The sequence below is a fragment of the Doryrhamphus excisus genome, chromosome 1 (assembly GCF_030265055.1).
Source record: "Doryrhamphus excisus isolate RoL2022-K1 chromosome 1, RoL_Dexc_1.0, whole genome shotgun sequence".
Lineage (NCBI taxonomy): Eukaryota > Metazoa > Chordata > Actinopteri > Syngnathiformes > Syngnathidae > Doryrhamphus > Doryrhamphus excisus.
Genome location: NC_080466.1, coordinates 6,806,408 through 6,823,720, shown reverse-complemented (window position 1 = coordinate 6,823,720; position 17,313 = coordinate 6,806,408). Strand labels below are relative to the sequence as shown.

General features: G+C 40.6%; 1 protein-coding gene across 6 annotated transcripts in view; it reads right to left on the bottom strand.

Annotated features, from left to right (window-relative positions):
* si:dkey-92j12.5 (multiple PDZ domain protein) overlaps positions 1-17,313 on the bottom strand; it is a 43,563-nt gene that overhangs the window by 5,257 nt on the left and 20,993 nt on the right. For 3 of the 6 annotated variants that reach the window (XM_058085563.1, XM_058085593.1, XM_058085601.1), the window contains 20 exons: positions 15,730-15,909; positions 13,482-13,659; positions 12,098-12,208; positions 11,951-12,016; positions 11,048-11,132; positions 9,568-9,776; positions 8,959-9,050; positions 8,769-8,877; positions 6,584-6,658; positions 6,220-6,504; positions 5,925-6,008; positions 5,270-5,463; positions 3,480-3,627; positions 3,310-3,381; positions 3,046-3,169; positions 2,705-2,748; positions 2,430-2,552; positions 2,104-2,208; positions 1,183-1,277; positions 953-1,076 (listed from right to left, as the gene is read on the bottom strand). In XM_058085563.1, coding sequence (XP_057941546.1) covers positions 953-1,076; positions 1,183-1,277; positions 2,104-2,208; positions 2,430-2,552; positions 2,705-2,748; positions 3,046-3,169; positions 3,310-3,381; positions 3,480-3,627; positions 5,270-5,463; positions 5,925-6,008; positions 6,220-6,504; positions 6,584-6,658; positions 8,769-8,877; positions 8,959-9,050; positions 9,568-9,776; positions 11,048-11,132; positions 11,951-12,016; positions 12,098-12,208; positions 13,482-13,659; positions 15,730-15,909 — 2,503 coding nt within the window. Of the gene's footprint in view, positions 1-952; positions 1,077-1,182; positions 1,278-2,103; positions 2,209-2,429; positions 2,553-2,704; positions 2,749-3,045; positions 3,170-3,309; positions 3,382-3,479; positions 3,628-5,269; positions 5,464-5,924; positions 6,009-6,219; positions 6,505-6,583; positions 6,659-8,768; positions 8,878-8,958; positions 9,051-9,567; positions 9,777-11,047; positions 11,133-11,950; positions 12,017-12,097; positions 12,209-13,481; positions 13,660-15,729; positions 15,910-17,313 lie in introns of those variants that run through there. The other 3 variants (XM_058085573.1, XM_058085583.1, XM_058085610.1) reach the window with 3 other exon arrangements.

Genomic DNA, 17,313 nt, shown 5'->3' with positions numbered 1-17,313 from the left:
AGTTCCTATTTTCTGTTTCGGACGTCCCGGCTGAATTACACTTGGGGTCCACCACACCTTACCCCCATATCTCAACCATCATACTTTGTGAGGTGTATATCTGTAGATAAGAAATAATCCTTTTAGATATCTAACTTTAACATTGAGCCCAGCCACCCTGGTGAGGACAAGTCACATAAAAAAATGGATGGATGGACTTTAGGTGGTTTTATAGGCATAATGCACAAAACAATCCACTCACCCGCCACCCCCATCCCAAACACACACACACACACCAGATGGCTTAAAAAGGAGCAACAGCAGCTTCAAACATTTCTGAAACTGCTAAGTTAACATATGTTAAGTGAAAGGCAAAATTGGTCAATTTAAATGTTCTGCACTGAAAAGGAGAATGCTGACACTGTGCCATGACAGGTGAGGCACTGACACTAAAGACATTGGACCAGCCAGGACAGCTTTCATGTTGTTCATTCATTCATTCATTTTTTACCGCTTTTTCCTCACGAGGGTCACGGGGGGTGCTGGAGCCTATCCCAGCTGTCATTGGGCGAGAGGCGGGGTACCAGCCAATCACAGGGCACATATAGACAAACAACCATTCACACTCACATTCATACCTATGGACAATTTGGAGTCACCAATTAACCTAGCATGTTTTTGGAATGTGGGAGGAAACCCGGAGAAAAACCATGCATGCACGGGGAGAACATGCAAACTCAACACAGAGATGGCCGAGGGTGGAATTGAACCCTGGTCTCCTAGCTGTGAGGTCTGCGTGCTAACCACTAGACCACCATGCCGCCCCTTTCATGTTGTATTAGTGCTAATCTTAAAATCGGTGCATATTGCATTTGAAAAATGTCCAAAGTCTGGACCTTCTTTAAAGTGCAAAACAATCTAAAAAGAAAATAATGAAAACTAATAACTAATTCCCACAAGCATTATTTCTGACCTTGTCGAAAATAGTTTTGATATAGATGGGCAGGTCTCCATGAGGGCTCCCGTAACCTCCCACGATGCTGAAGCCCAGGCCTGAGGAGCTTCTCTCTAGACTCACTGTCTTGTACATTCGAGCGCTGTCGGCATACAATGTCACTTCATATTCTGTAGGTGTACCCAATCTCCGCACACGAACTCAAGGAACAAAAACGTGAGGCCACCACAAGGCTAAATGACTCCTACCAGAGGTTATTGTGAAAGCATGGCAGACTGCTGGGCTGGCCTGATGATCGCTCATGTACACCTCTGGGATCATGAGGGCTGCGTCCTGATGACACCTATGCACACATAAAATAAATAGAAAATATAAATAGAGTTTTTAACATTATTAGAGCCTTGTAGACATGAAAAAAACACCCCATATTCATCTTTAGGCTTCTATTGTTCTTTGTTTACACCACATTGCACTAATACACAGGCTACGGGGTAACAGTAGGGACATAAGACGCTATTTTCATATAGCAGGCGACTGAGGTAATTATTTAGATGGACAATTTGGAGTCGCCAAATTAACCTAGCATGCATGTGTTTTTGGAGTGAGGGAGTTAATCGGAGTACCTGGAGAAAACCCACGCATGCACAGGGAGAACATGCAAACTCCACACAGAGATGCCTGAGGTGGGAATCAAACCCAGGTCTCCTAGCTGTGTGGCCTGTGCGCTAACCACTCAGTTTATGAGTTGTTTCATTCATTCATTTATTCATTTTGGACCGCTTTTCCTCACGAGGGTCGCGGGGGTGCTGGAGCCTATCCCAGCTGTCTTGGGGCGAGAGGCGGGGTACACCCTGGACTGGTCGCCAGCCAATCACAGGGCACATATAGACAAACAACCATTCACACTCACATTCATACCTATGGACAATTTGGAGTCGCCAATTAACCTAGCATGTTTTTGGAATGAGGGAGTTAATCGGAGTACCCAGAGAAAACCCACGCATGCACGGGGAGAACATGCAAACTCCACACAGAGATGGCCGAGGGTGGAATTGAACACTCGGTTCATGAGTTGTCTAAAAAATGTAAAAAAACCTCTTAGCTTGTTCTGAATTATAGCTTCTGTAGGCTACGTTAAGACGTTATGTGTGTACACTAACAGCGTGTACCTGCAAGGTGACAGAACCGATGGCGTTCTTGAGCAAGGCCGTGGCCTGGATGTGAGACATTCCCTCCATGGATACGTCGTTTATACTCAGGATCCGGTCTCCTGGCTGATGGGAAAACAGCATACAAACATGTAATGTATTGAATTACAACAATGGCGTAGAAATAGTTTTCATCTCCAAACTCTGTCATGAATATAATAAATATGCATGTGCGGCACCTCCTTGTGTGAAATCAAAAGTGTGAGTCACTACAATTTGACATCAATAAACAGATGTCTGTCCCTACTAGATCATTTACACACCGACGCACACACACACACACACACCTTTAATTGCTGTGTTTTGGCAGCTGATCCACTGGTATCCATGGTAGCAATAAAAAGAGGTACGTTGCCATGGGGACTGCCCACTCCTCCTGCTAAACTGATGCCGAGGGAGTCATGTGGACCCTGTGATGATGCCACACAAAGAATATGGTCATTATGCTGAATGTTTCAACACATTATCCTCCCACTAAAGTCAGAAAATCCAAAATATGATATAAGAATTAAGCATAAATGCAGCACCTTAAAAATATGAATTAATTAGTTATGTCGCTCACCTTTTTTATGACTACTTTTCTGTAGTCAGGGTAGTCTTCGTAAGCTGTGGGAACACACAGAGCTAAGTTAACCTAACCCAGTGGTTCTCAATTATTTCTGTCATGCCCCCACCAGGGGACAGAAATGTATTAGAAATGTAGTAGAAATGTATCTATTTGTTTCATTTATTCATCTGAACTATACAGACTGAGCTTGAAAATGAAACAAGAAAAATGTCACAAAATGGAGAGATGAAACACTGAAACACAGAAAGTACTCCATGCCTCTCACGACCCCCCCAGGTATGTAAATTATGTAATTTTTATGATGCACAGCAAATCTAAACACAAGTAAAACTCACTGTGACCGCCTTTTTTGTTCTCTGTCTTCCTCTGCTGGTTGACAGAAGTATTGCATCCACTTGAAGGTGTCAGTGTGGAGGAGTCAGAGTCTTCGCTCTGAATAAAACACAACTTAAAGTACTCCTACATTCACAAAGTACCATTGTTAAAAGAGTACATGATGGTAATAGTTCAACAATAGACATATTGTTATTCGTAAATTATCCTATTATTTTAGAAGTTTGTCTTTTAAAAGAGGCAAGTTGGCAAGGCAAACAGTTTACCTGATTCCGGTCTGGGTACTGCAGTCCAGCTTTAAAACGAGCCATTTCCAGGTGGAAAACTCCACTGCAATTCTGTCATATACAGTACAGTAAATGACAATTGGTTATTTCCACTAAAAGTAGGTTTACTGACGGTGCACAGAATACAACATGTGTGCAAGTTAAAAGACCTGCAGAAGCCGCTCTGCATGTTCTTGTGATTCTCCACGGACGTCCTCCCCGTTGATGGACAGAATCTGGTCACCCAGCAACAACCTGCCATCCGAATCCGCTACGCCTCCTTTGATGATATCTGACACAAAGATGCCGGTGTCATTACTGTTGGAGGAAAACAGAGGTCAAAGCTGTGTCAGTTCCACGCACAGATAATAAATCATGGGCTGTTTTGCATAACGTGCAAATATGTGAAACACTGTAGAAAATCTGCACTAAAACAATTTGCCCCATGCCACCGCGGCAGTGTGTCATGTATTGCCTCCTTTAGTGTTACGGTTATTACAGGACGCTGAAACTGTATGTGATTAAATTATATCTTTGTGCATATATTATGTACATAACCTAGTAATACATTTACCAGTTGTAACATTACGGTGAATTGCAGTCTCCAGATCCAATTCAAGATACAGATAAAAATTCAGGTTTGACTGATACTATCAAAGAAGTATTAGTGTAACAATAATTTAAAAAAATGTTGTAATTATTGTAATAATAGTTATACTTGTCGTCATAGTTTTCAGTGTGTTCAGCACAAGGAATTTCCAAGTCATTGATGTGTGTGAGTGAAAGGAAGAAAAACTCTGAATCACTTTAGGAGTACGGTTGTGGTTGGGTGCTACCTATTTGTTTATATGTACTAATTTCGAGACAACTATAAGACAATTAATCCTTTTCAGAATTTACTTTAGTAAAAAAAAAATTATCATGTTCATTCACTGCTCAGGGTCATGTACAAGCTACTCCCTGCTAACTTTGGGCAAGACATTTCAATCAAAAGGCAGATCTCAAATATATTGGGCCATAGCCCAACTAAATAAAATGATTAGAAATAGAAGTATTGAAGCCTGCTGTTAGAAAGAAGGGTAAAGGAAGGTGTTGGCTCCATGTTGAATGAATCTGAAACCTGAATCTGTTCCTTATGAAGACACCTTCATTAATAATGTTCTATTGAGTTTTTGGGTCAGAGCCATTATTCATCAGATCACAGATGACACAGCTGGGAAACCCATAAATACAAGAAAAACAATCCATCACCCAGCCACATGAGGACATCCTACCACCTGTCTGCGTGGATCCATAAATTCACTGTCAAATGCGAAGACACAAGATAAGACAAATATTCTATTGTATAAGAGTAATATAATTTCATCAACAAAAAATCAGGTTATGAGGAACCATAAATGCTCCAATTGGCCGCCGCCTCCTATGATTGCTGGGTGCATGGGCTACAAAAACAAACAAACCAAAATCTCCAGATTGTAAGCAACCTTCTTATGTAGTTGTTATTAAATCCACAAGATGGCAGTAGTGTGAAGCATCATGAGTGGGCAGCATCAAGCTGCTTTATCTAGCTCTGCGTGCACTTTAAAATGTTGGTTGCCCTTGGAAATTTTATTCATGTATGTCTACTGACATAAAATTTAGTATCAGAAATATAATTAAAAACAATGCTAACTCAGCTGTTGTTGTATTATTGTAGTTTCCAATGACAACATTGGTTCTGTTGCTGCTGTGTTGTGCAATATACTTGTTAATAAATGGCCATGTGGTCACAAGTACATTTTCCTTTTCACGTTTTGCATTATTAATAGGTAAAGAATAAAAAAGTTGCTTTATATACTATGGACGACCCATCCACTTTGCAGTTTAGGTAAATAAACGTCCCAGCTATAATTACAGCATTTATGGTAGTTTCTAGAATAGGTCTCTATTTACTGAGGGAGCATATTACTGATATCCATACCTTTTCCCCACAGTGGTGAAGCCAAGGCCCTTGACGGGATGAGGTCTCAGCACCAGACTGAAGACGTCCCACAGATCTTCCTCCCTGTAGGCCTCCTGGTGCCTGAATACACGCAGGTCAACGCATTGGGTGGTCAGTCGCAGTACTGCAATCGCCTCATCGTGAGTGGCCTGTCTCAGGTCGATACCGTTGACCTAGACCAAAGAGACATATTTCCTTGAGCCATGCCCCCACAAAAAATGAAAATTATGATATTTCGTTAAAGAAAGGGGTCTGTTTTGGAGTTATGTTATCCTTATTTCAGCCCCTTAGCGGTATACATATACTGTACTTCTATAGGATGTGTAAATTAAATTTAATATTGAGAAGGTCTGCACTTTTCAGCTAAAAGAGTTTTTCCACTCAATTCTTTCACTACCAAAGATATATTTATGCATTTTTTTTTCAATCCGAATGCCCAATCCCAAATTTATTATGTTGTCTATGTTGTGGCATAGTGGTTTAGATATAGACACATTATCTACATGGATTATGCTATGATTATGATAAAATGTCAAAGCAAACTAAATATCACTATTAAAAAACATACAATAAGGATCATCACAAATTAGTTTAACTTTAGTTTATTTACTATTGTTTTTAATATATTTTGTACCTGTAATATCTGGTCTCCAGCCTGCAGCCTGCCATCTCTCTGTGCTGCTCCTCCATCATTCACCTCGTGGATAATTATTGCCCCCTAGTGGAAAATATTAGGAATACATTTAAGCCTGTAGTGCAATTCTTTGTGTCCTGATGACGTTATTTAAATGGCAGTTTTAAAGGGGAGAAGGGCAAGGGAAGGGAATGCCTGAACAGCTAACAACATTTCAACACTTTCTGAGGAAAAATCCAACAAATAATTTTAAAATGTGACAAATCATGGCTAAAATGTCTCTTATCGCTCTCACCAACAGAGTGTCACATCCTCCAACAATGCTGAGACCGAGTCCCACATTTCCTTTACAAATCTCGATGGTGGTTTCCCTGCCGGGTACAACAGGGCAGTTGAGAGGGTCAGATGCTGAAGTGGATGCCAGCCAATCAGAACACTCCTTGGCAGACGCCTGCTTCGCACTGAGGGGTGAGTCAGAGGAGCAGCAAGAGTCAGGGCAGGGTAAAGTTGTGTTGTGAGGCTTTGATGTGAAGGATGAGGAGGCAGCCTCGGGGTGGATGATAGACAGCTTGACAGAGATCTGGTGTTTGAGAGAAAGAGTGAGCTGTCAATAATCAAATAAACTTGATGAAATTCTCCAGTGGCAAGAGTCTTTGCACCTTCTCCGCAGACAGTCGGGTCACAGGCTCGTCAAGAACTGCTTTTAATCTTTCTCCAACCTTCATTCTGTCATCCTGCAACAGAATAAGCAATTAAAGACACAATATGAATGAACATGTGACACACTACAGCATTTGACAAAGGGCCGGAATTTGCCCTGGCAAACACTGTGAGGGCCAGATGGTATCCAATGAATGGTTTCATTATTTGGTTGTTGTTTGGAGGGGCAAATGAAAGTCTTTGGTGGGCTGAATGTGGTCCGCATGCTGCCGGTTGAGGACCACTGCACTAGACTGAGATTAAAATTCAAACACCCTCTGGTTAAAAACAGTCGCCTGGGGCTCAATATGAAAGCTTATTAGTGCATGATGACATCATGAGTAGTGCAAGGCAACCGCAACTTCAAGGTCAATCTGGTGGAATTACTGCAGGAAATAACAAGGGAGTGGGCTCATCATTTCAACCTTTACAGCTGCATGCATTATACTGTAACATGGCCTTCATTTGCACTATAAACAAAAGTACTTAGACCCCACATACATTTTCCACAACAGATTTTTGTTAAGAACTATTATGATTCAGGTGGGTGGATAAGCGGCATAGAAAACTGATGCATAGATGGGAGATTCAGGTGCAACGAAGGGTTCTATCAATCCCAATGTGCAATTATGCTTTTCCACTTTTCTGACTTGTAAATGTATTTCAAATGTTGCATTCTCTTGTTAAACTATGCCAAAGCATCAGATAATGACTTTTGCACATTTGGAAGTGAGCCCTGAAGGTTTTAGATGGTTCTCCACACTCTACAGTTCTGAAGATCTGAAAACAATCTTCCTTATATGGGATGCAGATTGCCTGCACTCAGTAAACACAGATGGACGTATCCGTAAGTCCTCTGGAGCACTTGGGAGTGTGACCAATCACGGTGGCACTAAGGCACTGTTTGGGTGGGAAGTAGGAAATACATAGAAATGACACTGAAAGAGATGCAGAATCTGGAAGCTCTAGAAGACTGGGAGTCCACAAATCAACACAAAGGGTCGACAATGAGCATAATAGGTCCCCTTTAATTGATTGATATGTTTGTCTCATTACTTTTATCCATATTAGGTCATTAAGGAGAGGCGGAGTGCACCCTGGACTGGTCGCCAGCCAATCACAGGGCACATATAGACAAACAACCATTCACACTCACATTCATACCTATGGACAATTTGGAGTCACCAATTAACCTAGCATGTTTTTAGAATGTGGGACAAAAACGGAGTACCTGGAGAAAATCTGAACCTGACCAGTCACTCAAAAAGATGTTTTTTTTATGCGACAAGCACATAGAGGTAATGATGCAACTCCACAATAGAACACAGCACGTTTGATGCGGTTTTAATATGAAAAAACAAAGTTGCAGAAGAGCATTTTATAAGACCGTGGCCTACATCTTTCCCATTGAATCCTCTGCAGCAACCAGGAAGTGAAAAGCATCAAAAAGAAACACGTGCACACACACACAGTTCAGTTTCAAATGTGAAAATTGTAAATAGTTTATAGTGTTATAAAAAAATAATAATTTCTTATCACTGTACCACTGTTCCCAAAGTGGGGTACATCAATTACCATAGTGTGTATGAGAATAAAAATGAAAAACAATTAGCGCCAAACACTCAAAATTACAAGTAGACATGAATGCCTCACAGTGCGACCACAGCAGGAAGGAGACAGGGTGGCAAGTTGTCCCTTACTCTGCGTGCATCATATCAACAAATAAGTAACTTTGAATGATTACTACGTGCATTAAGAGTGTTGTTAAGCCCTTTGAGGCTCTTTTGTGATTAATGGCTAAATAAATAAACGTGACTTGACTGTCACTGTCAGTGGATATTTCCAAATGATTCTTTTTTGTTGGTTGCATGTATTTTTGTATTTCAGATACTATTAAGAATGGTGTAGTTGTTCTAGTAGACAGTGGCTGCTAATACTTACTGTACATAAATGCACCCTAAACCAAGTAATTTTTGTTTCATTTCTGCTTTCATGTCCGTTATTTTTTTCAGCACACACATCAATTAGTTTCCAGTACACAGGGAGGCAGCTCCACTGAAGGATGGCCATTTATGGCTTTTTAAACATTTTAGGTGAGTTGAGTAAATTGGCTGTTAACAACATGGAGTCCTAATGTGGCAATACCTGTAGTGAGATGACATTCTGGTCTCTGTAGAATTCTCTCCAATCTCCAAAGTCTGTCTTGCTGCTGACAGTGTTATTAACCTCTGTTTCGCCTAGAGCCACATTATTTCTGTGGAAACAATGATCTATGATCACACCTGGTCATAAAGATCAATATGTGACTGTGAAAATGCCTGTGGAGGTGTGTCACCTGATGAGAATGATCTTGACTTTGGACGGAGCGTTGTCGATGATGGTGGAAGCATTCTCATGACTGCGGCCATACAAGATCTGACCGTTGATCTATGAATGAAAACAATCATTTATTTGACTCCTAGTCTGATATGTCATCCAGTTTTCTTGTCAATTCCTTGTCATCGATTTTCCTCGACTGCTCACCCGGTACCAACCATACTAGTACCGCCATGTTTTCAACATTTTTATATGCTGTATAGTGAACCTTTAAAGTGGAATGGCCGTGTGTTTGTATAAATGGGAGTTTGAACTCAAAATGTCAGCATATTGTGCATAAATTTTGCACAAACTCAGTTGACAGGGACTCTTTTGTGTTTACGTTTGACTGTGGAAAGCGACTCTTCTGACACCGCAGTCATTCCTGAGTGTTTTATTGCTTTCACATCTTAATATTAACAGTGGTGGTCTTTAAAATGGCCTGTTCTGTAGGTTAATAAAGTTTTATGATGGTGACAGTTTGACCCCGGACCGGATTATTTCTATATCCCTTATTTCCTAAGTGAATAGCAACGGTTTGTTCTCTACCCACTTTAATTTTACCCCCTTTTTTATTTGTTCTTCTTACCTCTAGTAGCTCATCCCCCACTCGTATCCTCCCATCTAAACCAGCAGGTCCTTGAGGGTCTACATCTGCCACGTACACACTCATGCGGGCCCTGGAGCCGTCCTTATTGCTTGCCAGGCGTATCCCCAAACCATGTTCTGCAGGGTGCTTCTCCAGCTCAATCATATGAAGCTTCCCTGACAGGCTGCCATAACGCTGAAGCATCTTTTCTGAAAGGTTGGAGAGACAGCGTTACCAAAAAAAAGAGATTGTTAGGAGAAAGGGTAGATGATGGTTAAGCTTAAAAACGCATGGCATGCTGGAGGTAATGAGTGACACTTCATGTGGAGAGGAAGCAAGCAGCACTCCAGAGGTACTTGCGTGGGTGTGTGTTGCAGCAATTTGTCTGGAGGGGATGATGTCAGATGAGCTGTCGGAATGCTAAAGGATGACTGTGTTCGATGCAGAATGCACATATAAAGGATGACAAATGTCGGCGTGTCCTGGTGCGTGTATGCACTTCATCATTGTAATCAAACTGGACCGTGTGAGAGTGTACAGTCATTTATCTGTGGATATATTGTGGCGCTACGATGTTTTCATGAATAAAATTTACAAATTCATTGCTACATATAATGCAAGTGATGGCATGATTTGCTGCTTGGGAAAAATAAGTTGGAATTATTCAAAAGGAGATCTATTTGAATTCATGATAGTGCTTAAAAACACACAACAAAAGTCACAATACTTGGTCAACAATTTTTACATATATTACTGGACCAATGTATGAGGCATATTTAAATATGTTTTTATGATGGAACAATGACAGTATAGGAGTAAATTGCCTAACAACAGGCAAAAGTACAAAAGTAAACAAACAAACAAAAAAACTAGTTGTTATTTATTCAGGGGTGTCCAGAGCCGATATTGATATTGGATATCAGATATCGGACGTAATCTAAAATCTCCGATATCAGCACTCCGATACGAGCAGTCTATTCTAGACTATGCTCCAGAACGGCTCAACTGGCATTAATATCTATGATGAGTTCATTGTAAACAGCACATTCATAGGTTTTACAAAATGGGGTATGCTGGAGCCTATCCCAGCTGTCTTCAGGTGAGAGGGCAGTGTACACCCTGGACTGGTCGCCAGCCAATCACAGGGCACATATAGACAAACAACCATTCACACTCACATTCATACCTATGGACAATTTGGAGTCGCCAATTAACCTAGCATGTGTTTGCAATGTATGCATGGGGAGAACATGCAAACTCCATACAGAGATGCCCAGGCGGAGATTTGAACCCAGGTCTTCCTGATCTCCTGACTGTGTGGCCTACATGCTAACCACTCGGCCACCGAAAATGGCTGAATCACACAATCAATATTTTATAAGAAACTCGGTGGTTAATCAAACACGGGTGTTAATTGGAGCATTTACTAAGTAGCATTTACTACTCGTGTATGTTGATGGTTTTAGCAATGCTTGCTTACTTCTGCCAGTGTCGTTCTCGTCATCAATGGCCGCCAAGTTTAGTGCCTTGACAGTCACGCGGCTTCGTTGAGTCTGCTGAGGTACCTTGGGAGATGTTTTTGCATTATAGAACAGTCTGTTGGAGAAGCCTCAGGGGGTCCTTGAGGCTCGAGTTGGACTACCCCTGAGGCCCGTTCAGTTTTCTTGTGGGAGTAAAACTGACGCCCAGGATGAATTAATGCATGCTATTTTAACATGGGTTATAAATAACATGAAAGATGACCAGAATCATGCATCACTTTTTGAACAGCATTTACAAATGCATGCAAACTTACTTCAAAAGAGCGCACTGTTTATTTTAGCGAGTTATGCATCTCCATCAAAGAGCAAAAACAAAAGGTTCCAGCAAACAAGGTGTATGAGGTACTTTGAACAGCAAGGGCTCGATCCACAAATATGTGCATGAATTAAATTTTGGGGGGAATTAGCTTGGTGCAAATGCTAATGCATGACTGCTTTTATTTAGTATCCATGATGATGCACACACACACAAACACAACTAGGTACCAACCTTAAAAGGAGTAGGAATGAAGTGGTTTGTAGGGGAAATACTAAGGAGGATACCATTGAGAGGCTGTGCCGCCTAGGACCATAAGGGGAGACACATAGACACCACCTCTAAAAATGCATCATCACCAGCAACGGGGAAAAAAAAGCCTCCACAGCATCTTCATTTGTCAGGAATACCATGTAGGAGTGAATGACTCATCACGATATTGACAGCAGTGCTTTGGTACACCACAGTCCAACACAAACGTGGGTGGGAGAAACATTACATCACTACCTGTCTTCTAAAGGAATGAACTTTAAAATATTTAAAAATATTTTACAATAAAAGAAAATATCAGAGCACTGGTATTTACCTGGATGATGTCTGAGTTGGCCTGCGGGGTTGGGGTAAGTCTCTCGTGGTTAGTAAGCAAAAAAGACTTTGGGAAAAGTGGAATTATGATACAATTATGACAAAATATGGGTGAATATGGGCCAAATATGTTAATGCACTTTCAAACCTGGGCTCCGTGCTGTCTGGACTGAACCAACAGGTCCACTGAGTCTCCTGCTCTGCGGATGGCCTCCACCGCCTGCTCGTGGCTGGCATCACTCAGGTCCATACCACACACCTTTGAGCCATGACACATTACAAAGACATCAGTTTTACCTACAATCCTTAGTAGGATGATATGCAATCAATAGATTAGAATCTTGAGGAGGATAATCATGGATTAGTTTTTGTTAAATATGTCCTTTGTGTGAGCTAACTGTTCTCTGCTGCATACAGGAGCATTTAGCAAATACTGTGTTGTGTGTGGACCCATGTTCGATTCCCCCCCAGGCATGTATGTGTGGAGTTTCCATGTTTCCTCCCACATTCCAAAAACATGCTAGGTTAATTGGCGACTCCAAATTGTCCATAGGTATGAATGTGAGTGTGAATGGTTGTTTGTCTATATGTGCCCTCTGATTGGCTGGTGACGAGTACAGGATGTACCCAACCTCTCGCTCAAAGACATCTAGGATAGGCTCCAGCATGGCCGCAACCCTCGTGAGGATAATCGGTCCAGAAAATGGATGGATGGATGGATGCGTTGTGTGTGTTATTTTTTTGACTATTTTACCACATGGTGGCGCTGTTATTAAACCTCAAATTGAAGTGTTTAGGCCAGTGGTGTACAAATTGCGGACCACTGGCCATTTGTGGTCCACAGCTTGTTGGCACATTGTAGAAAAAAACAAAACAAAAAATACAGCAAAGGAAAAATGTAAAGAGATGAAGATGAAATGTTGATACTAATAACAAATGATAAAACTAAACTTTGTCTTTAAATAATAAATATATATATTTACCAACTTAAAAAAAATACATTAAAATATCAAAGTGGCCCCCAGCATCCTTTGATTTTTAGTATGCAGCTCTACCAGATTTGGTACACACTGTCATGGGACTGACAAGCCCATGGCTGGAAAAATTAGCAAGAATTAGCAAAACATCAGCATACATATCCTTCTTTATTATTTCTGCTACTTTATACTAGTATTGGTGCAGATTTATCTCGGTCATGTTGAATAACAGGAAATAAACCTTGTACTTTGAACAAACTAAAATACCTTTTTCTTTGCAGACTGCCTTTGTCATATTCATTATTGGTATATCATATTATTACCATTGTAATATTTCCTTGTGAAAGTTCAGATATGACCTAAGAACCAACATAATGGCCTGGTAAATTCCATTTACTGGTAAAAGAAAGTGGCCTTGTGAAGATAAAAGAAAAAGACGACCAACCATAAAAAGTACCATAGGAATAATATGTGTCAACATAGTATATGTGCACATACTGTCTATAGAATGTGTCTCATTCTCTGTCACTGTGACACACACCCACAGGCACCTACCTCCAGTATCCTGTCTCCGACCTGGAGGGTGTCGTTATGTGCTCCCGGGCTATCAGAGCTGATGTGCTTGATGAAGATGCCCCTCATCATCTCGCCACCACTCAGCCTCTGGCCCATGCCTTTGCCTCCCATGATGCTAATACCAAGAGACTGGCCTGGAGCTCGAGTGAGACGCACTCTACAACACAGCAGTAAACACATAGATATTGCATTGTGGATAACAAATCCAGCAGGAGTTGTAGTGCAATGAAGATGATGAATGCAGCATCTACAGTAGGGGTCTCAAACACGCGGCCCGCGGGCCAAATGTGGCCCGCAGGACACTAGTTTGAGGCCTCCGTCTTGATATGAAAGTTTAATGTTAGTGCGGCCTGCGCAAGTTTGATATGGATGCTGTATGGTATCATGTACCCAGAAAAAATTATTACGTTTGATTAATGTTCATGTTAAAGGTTAAATAACTGTTAATAGTTATCCTCCCTATCCGTGTGGAAGTGGTAAGTTTTTGGCTTTTTAAGTTTAAAGGAAATAACTTGGAGGCTCCCGTTTAGGTCGCTAGCTCTCGAGTTTGCGAGTTAGCATGTGTCTCGAGACCCTGCAGTTGCGCAATATGTTGTAGATAAAAAGAGTATAAATGTGACTATAGTCGTGTTTTGTCATGTCTACAGGGCTCTAATAATGCTTTGTTCATTTTAATCTAAAAAAATAATTTGTCTACCCACCAACTATATGTGGTTTCTTAAGTTTTTATTATTTGCCGTTTTATTATTATTATATTTATTTATTTATTACTGATTGATTGAGTTTCTTAATTCTCGATTTGTTTATTTATTTTTCATCTTATTTTGTGTAGAAAAATAAAAAGTAAGATATTTGAGAACAGTGGAATGTTTCATCAGAGCTTTTATTGTAGAAAATTGGAACCAAAGCGAAGTTTTTTTTTACATTTTTTTGTTTTTAATAAATGCATTATTTTTTTTTTTTTGAAAACCTGATGCGGCCCAGTCTCACCCACACCCGAGCTCCAGTGGCCCCCAAGTAAATTGAGTTTGAAACCCCTGATCTACATTATATACACCTTTTCTGAGGTCAAATTCAAGCACTTTAAACCCTTCACAATCCACTTTTTCACCTTTTCCTGCACTGTGCAACTGTGGTAAATTACATGTACAGACTTTTTATTTGTTTGAATGTACAGTTTTTGTATATGCATTTTATTTGTATTCATATTCAACTGATTTACATTATGGCAAAGATAGTTTCAAAATTCATGAAAATCACGATTCGACTGGCATTACTAGTATCTTTACATATAAACCCTCTTTCACACAGAAATACTGCAAAATTGGTGCAATTGGCAAAGCCCATGCCAATGTCTAGTGTGACCACAAGAATTGCCTGTCTGACATGCTGTCAGGCAGGTATTTTACAAAGCAATTCCTGCCATTAGTCACAGCAACAATTACTTTCAACATCAGCAGGGAGGAAGAAATGAGTCTCTGGCCTTGGCATTTCGGGTGAATACGCTTTCAGACGCCTAGGCTATGCCTGAGATACCACTATACATCAGTGGCCCGCTTCAAAAAACAGAAAGAAAAGCAGCTTTTAAGGCCAATGTGAAAGAAGCCATATTATAACCATATGTTCTATTTTATTACCTAATCTAAAAAGAGCATTAAAAGAGCATAAAATTGCATTAGACAGCTAATTACTGTGAAATGAATGGTTAGCATATCATCGTCAGCACTTTTCAAACCTTGAAACGACAACAATGAAATTGAATAATTCAAGAATTGTGAATGCATTTCTCTTGTCTGCCTGATGGAGGCCCACGAGGCCTGAAACTTTAACAGCAAGGAGCATTTTTTTTCTTCCCCTTCTTTCAGTCTCCCCTTGAATTCGTTGCCTTGGGCTGAGGATGGAGTCTGAGAGATTAAGTCAAAAACAATAGCATATCATACGTACCGAGGAGAGATGCACAAAAGGAGTGCTTTGAACACAGTGCAGCTTATGTGATTTATCCAAGTGGGATGCAGTCATAAATACCATAAGAACAGCTTGGTGTGGGTGTTATGAATGTGTTTAGTTTGTGCTGTGCTGCGAACATATAACCTCAACACAGTGGGAGTGTGCGGGATATACAGACGACACCATCATGGGAAAATGTAAAGGAATGTGAGAAAAAAGGGAGAAAAATGAATAAATATTAATGAAAGAGGACATTAAGCAGCATCACAGATTCACTGACCTTCTAGGGTGATCCCAAGACAACGGGGGGTGAGGACGGAGATCTCCTTCTCCCTCTTCATTTCCATCCACCCTTTTCACCACTTTACCATCCAAACAGTTCTCCTTTTTCTTCTCCTGCACCATCCTTCCATCTTCCTTTTTCTCCTTCTTGTGAGGTAAGCATTTTGGATTCCGACCACTGAGGAGAACAATACTTGATTAGTTGAAAAAACAATAACATGCATGTTGGCAAACGTAACGTTGACCCTTCTTTGTCAGAGATTCTGTAACTTTAACTTTCGATGTAATAGGAATTCCAAACACAAAGCAAAATAGTATGAGACACATTTTTGATGGTAAATTAATGTGTCCTTTTTTCTGTCCAGTAAAATACTGAATACAACTCCCTTGATTTTGGAAAACTATGCTTTACACCAACATGGATTACCATTATCTCAGAAGTAGCACCTCAGTTATTTATCATGACTGCATCTCTACAGGTTACCTGTATGTGTGAGTGACAGGAAGAAATGCACTGACTCGGCTGTTGATTGGCATGTACTGTACAGTCGTTCCTTGCCATTTTGCGGTACAAATTTCACAGCTTCAGTCTATCAGGGTTTAAATTAAACAGTTTCAAGCATAAAATGGCTAAATGAACTAAAATACAAATATTAGGCATTCTGAAATCGCATTAAAAGACACTGAATGATATGTAGTATTCTACACTTGTCACTAGGTGACTTTAAATGTGTAACTTTACTATAATGTATGTATAATATAAGCCATTAAACTTTGGTGTGGATTTACTCTCGTTTTGGTCATAATTATGAGATTTTTCAAACTATTTAGAAAAATAATCGAAGGCTGCAAGGTGCATGAGTGGTTAGCATGTTGGTCACACAATCATGAGATGGAAAGACCTGGGTTCAAGTCTCCACTCGGGCACCTCTGTGTGGAGTTTGCATGTTCTCCCTGTGCATGCATGTGTTTTCTCCGAGTACTCCGGTTTCCTCCCACATTCCAAAAACATGTTAGGTTAATTGGCGACTGTGAGTGTCAATGATGGTTTGTCTATGCGATTGGCTGGCGACCAGTCTTGCTCAAAGTCTGCTGGGATAGGCTCCAGCATACCCCCACGACCCTCGTGAGGATAAGCGATATAGAAAATGGATGGACAAATCATTGACGCTTATAGGCACAGTTGTGAGTTGGTAATCTACATATTTAATTTAGTTTTGAACCTTGTCAGAAATGTAAAACAGAAGCTCTAAATCTGTGCAATCCTCTAAGACTAGCATTGGAGGATACTGTGCATTCTGTTGCAAACAGCCAAAAAACATGTAATTTTCAACCAGTGAGGTCACTGCGAGTAGTTTCTTTGTGTGCGTGAGACAGAATAAGCCAGCAAGTGTATTTTTTCATGAATATATTTAACAGTGGAGGGCTGTATTAAGCCTGTGGAGGTGAGTGATAGTGTTGCTATCTGCACATAGTGAGCCTATAGCTAGCTAACGTATACAGATGAAGGAAGAACAAATAGTTCCAAAGGGAGGGAGGCATTTCGAAGAGAGAGAGAGAGAGAGAGAGAGAGCAGAGAAGG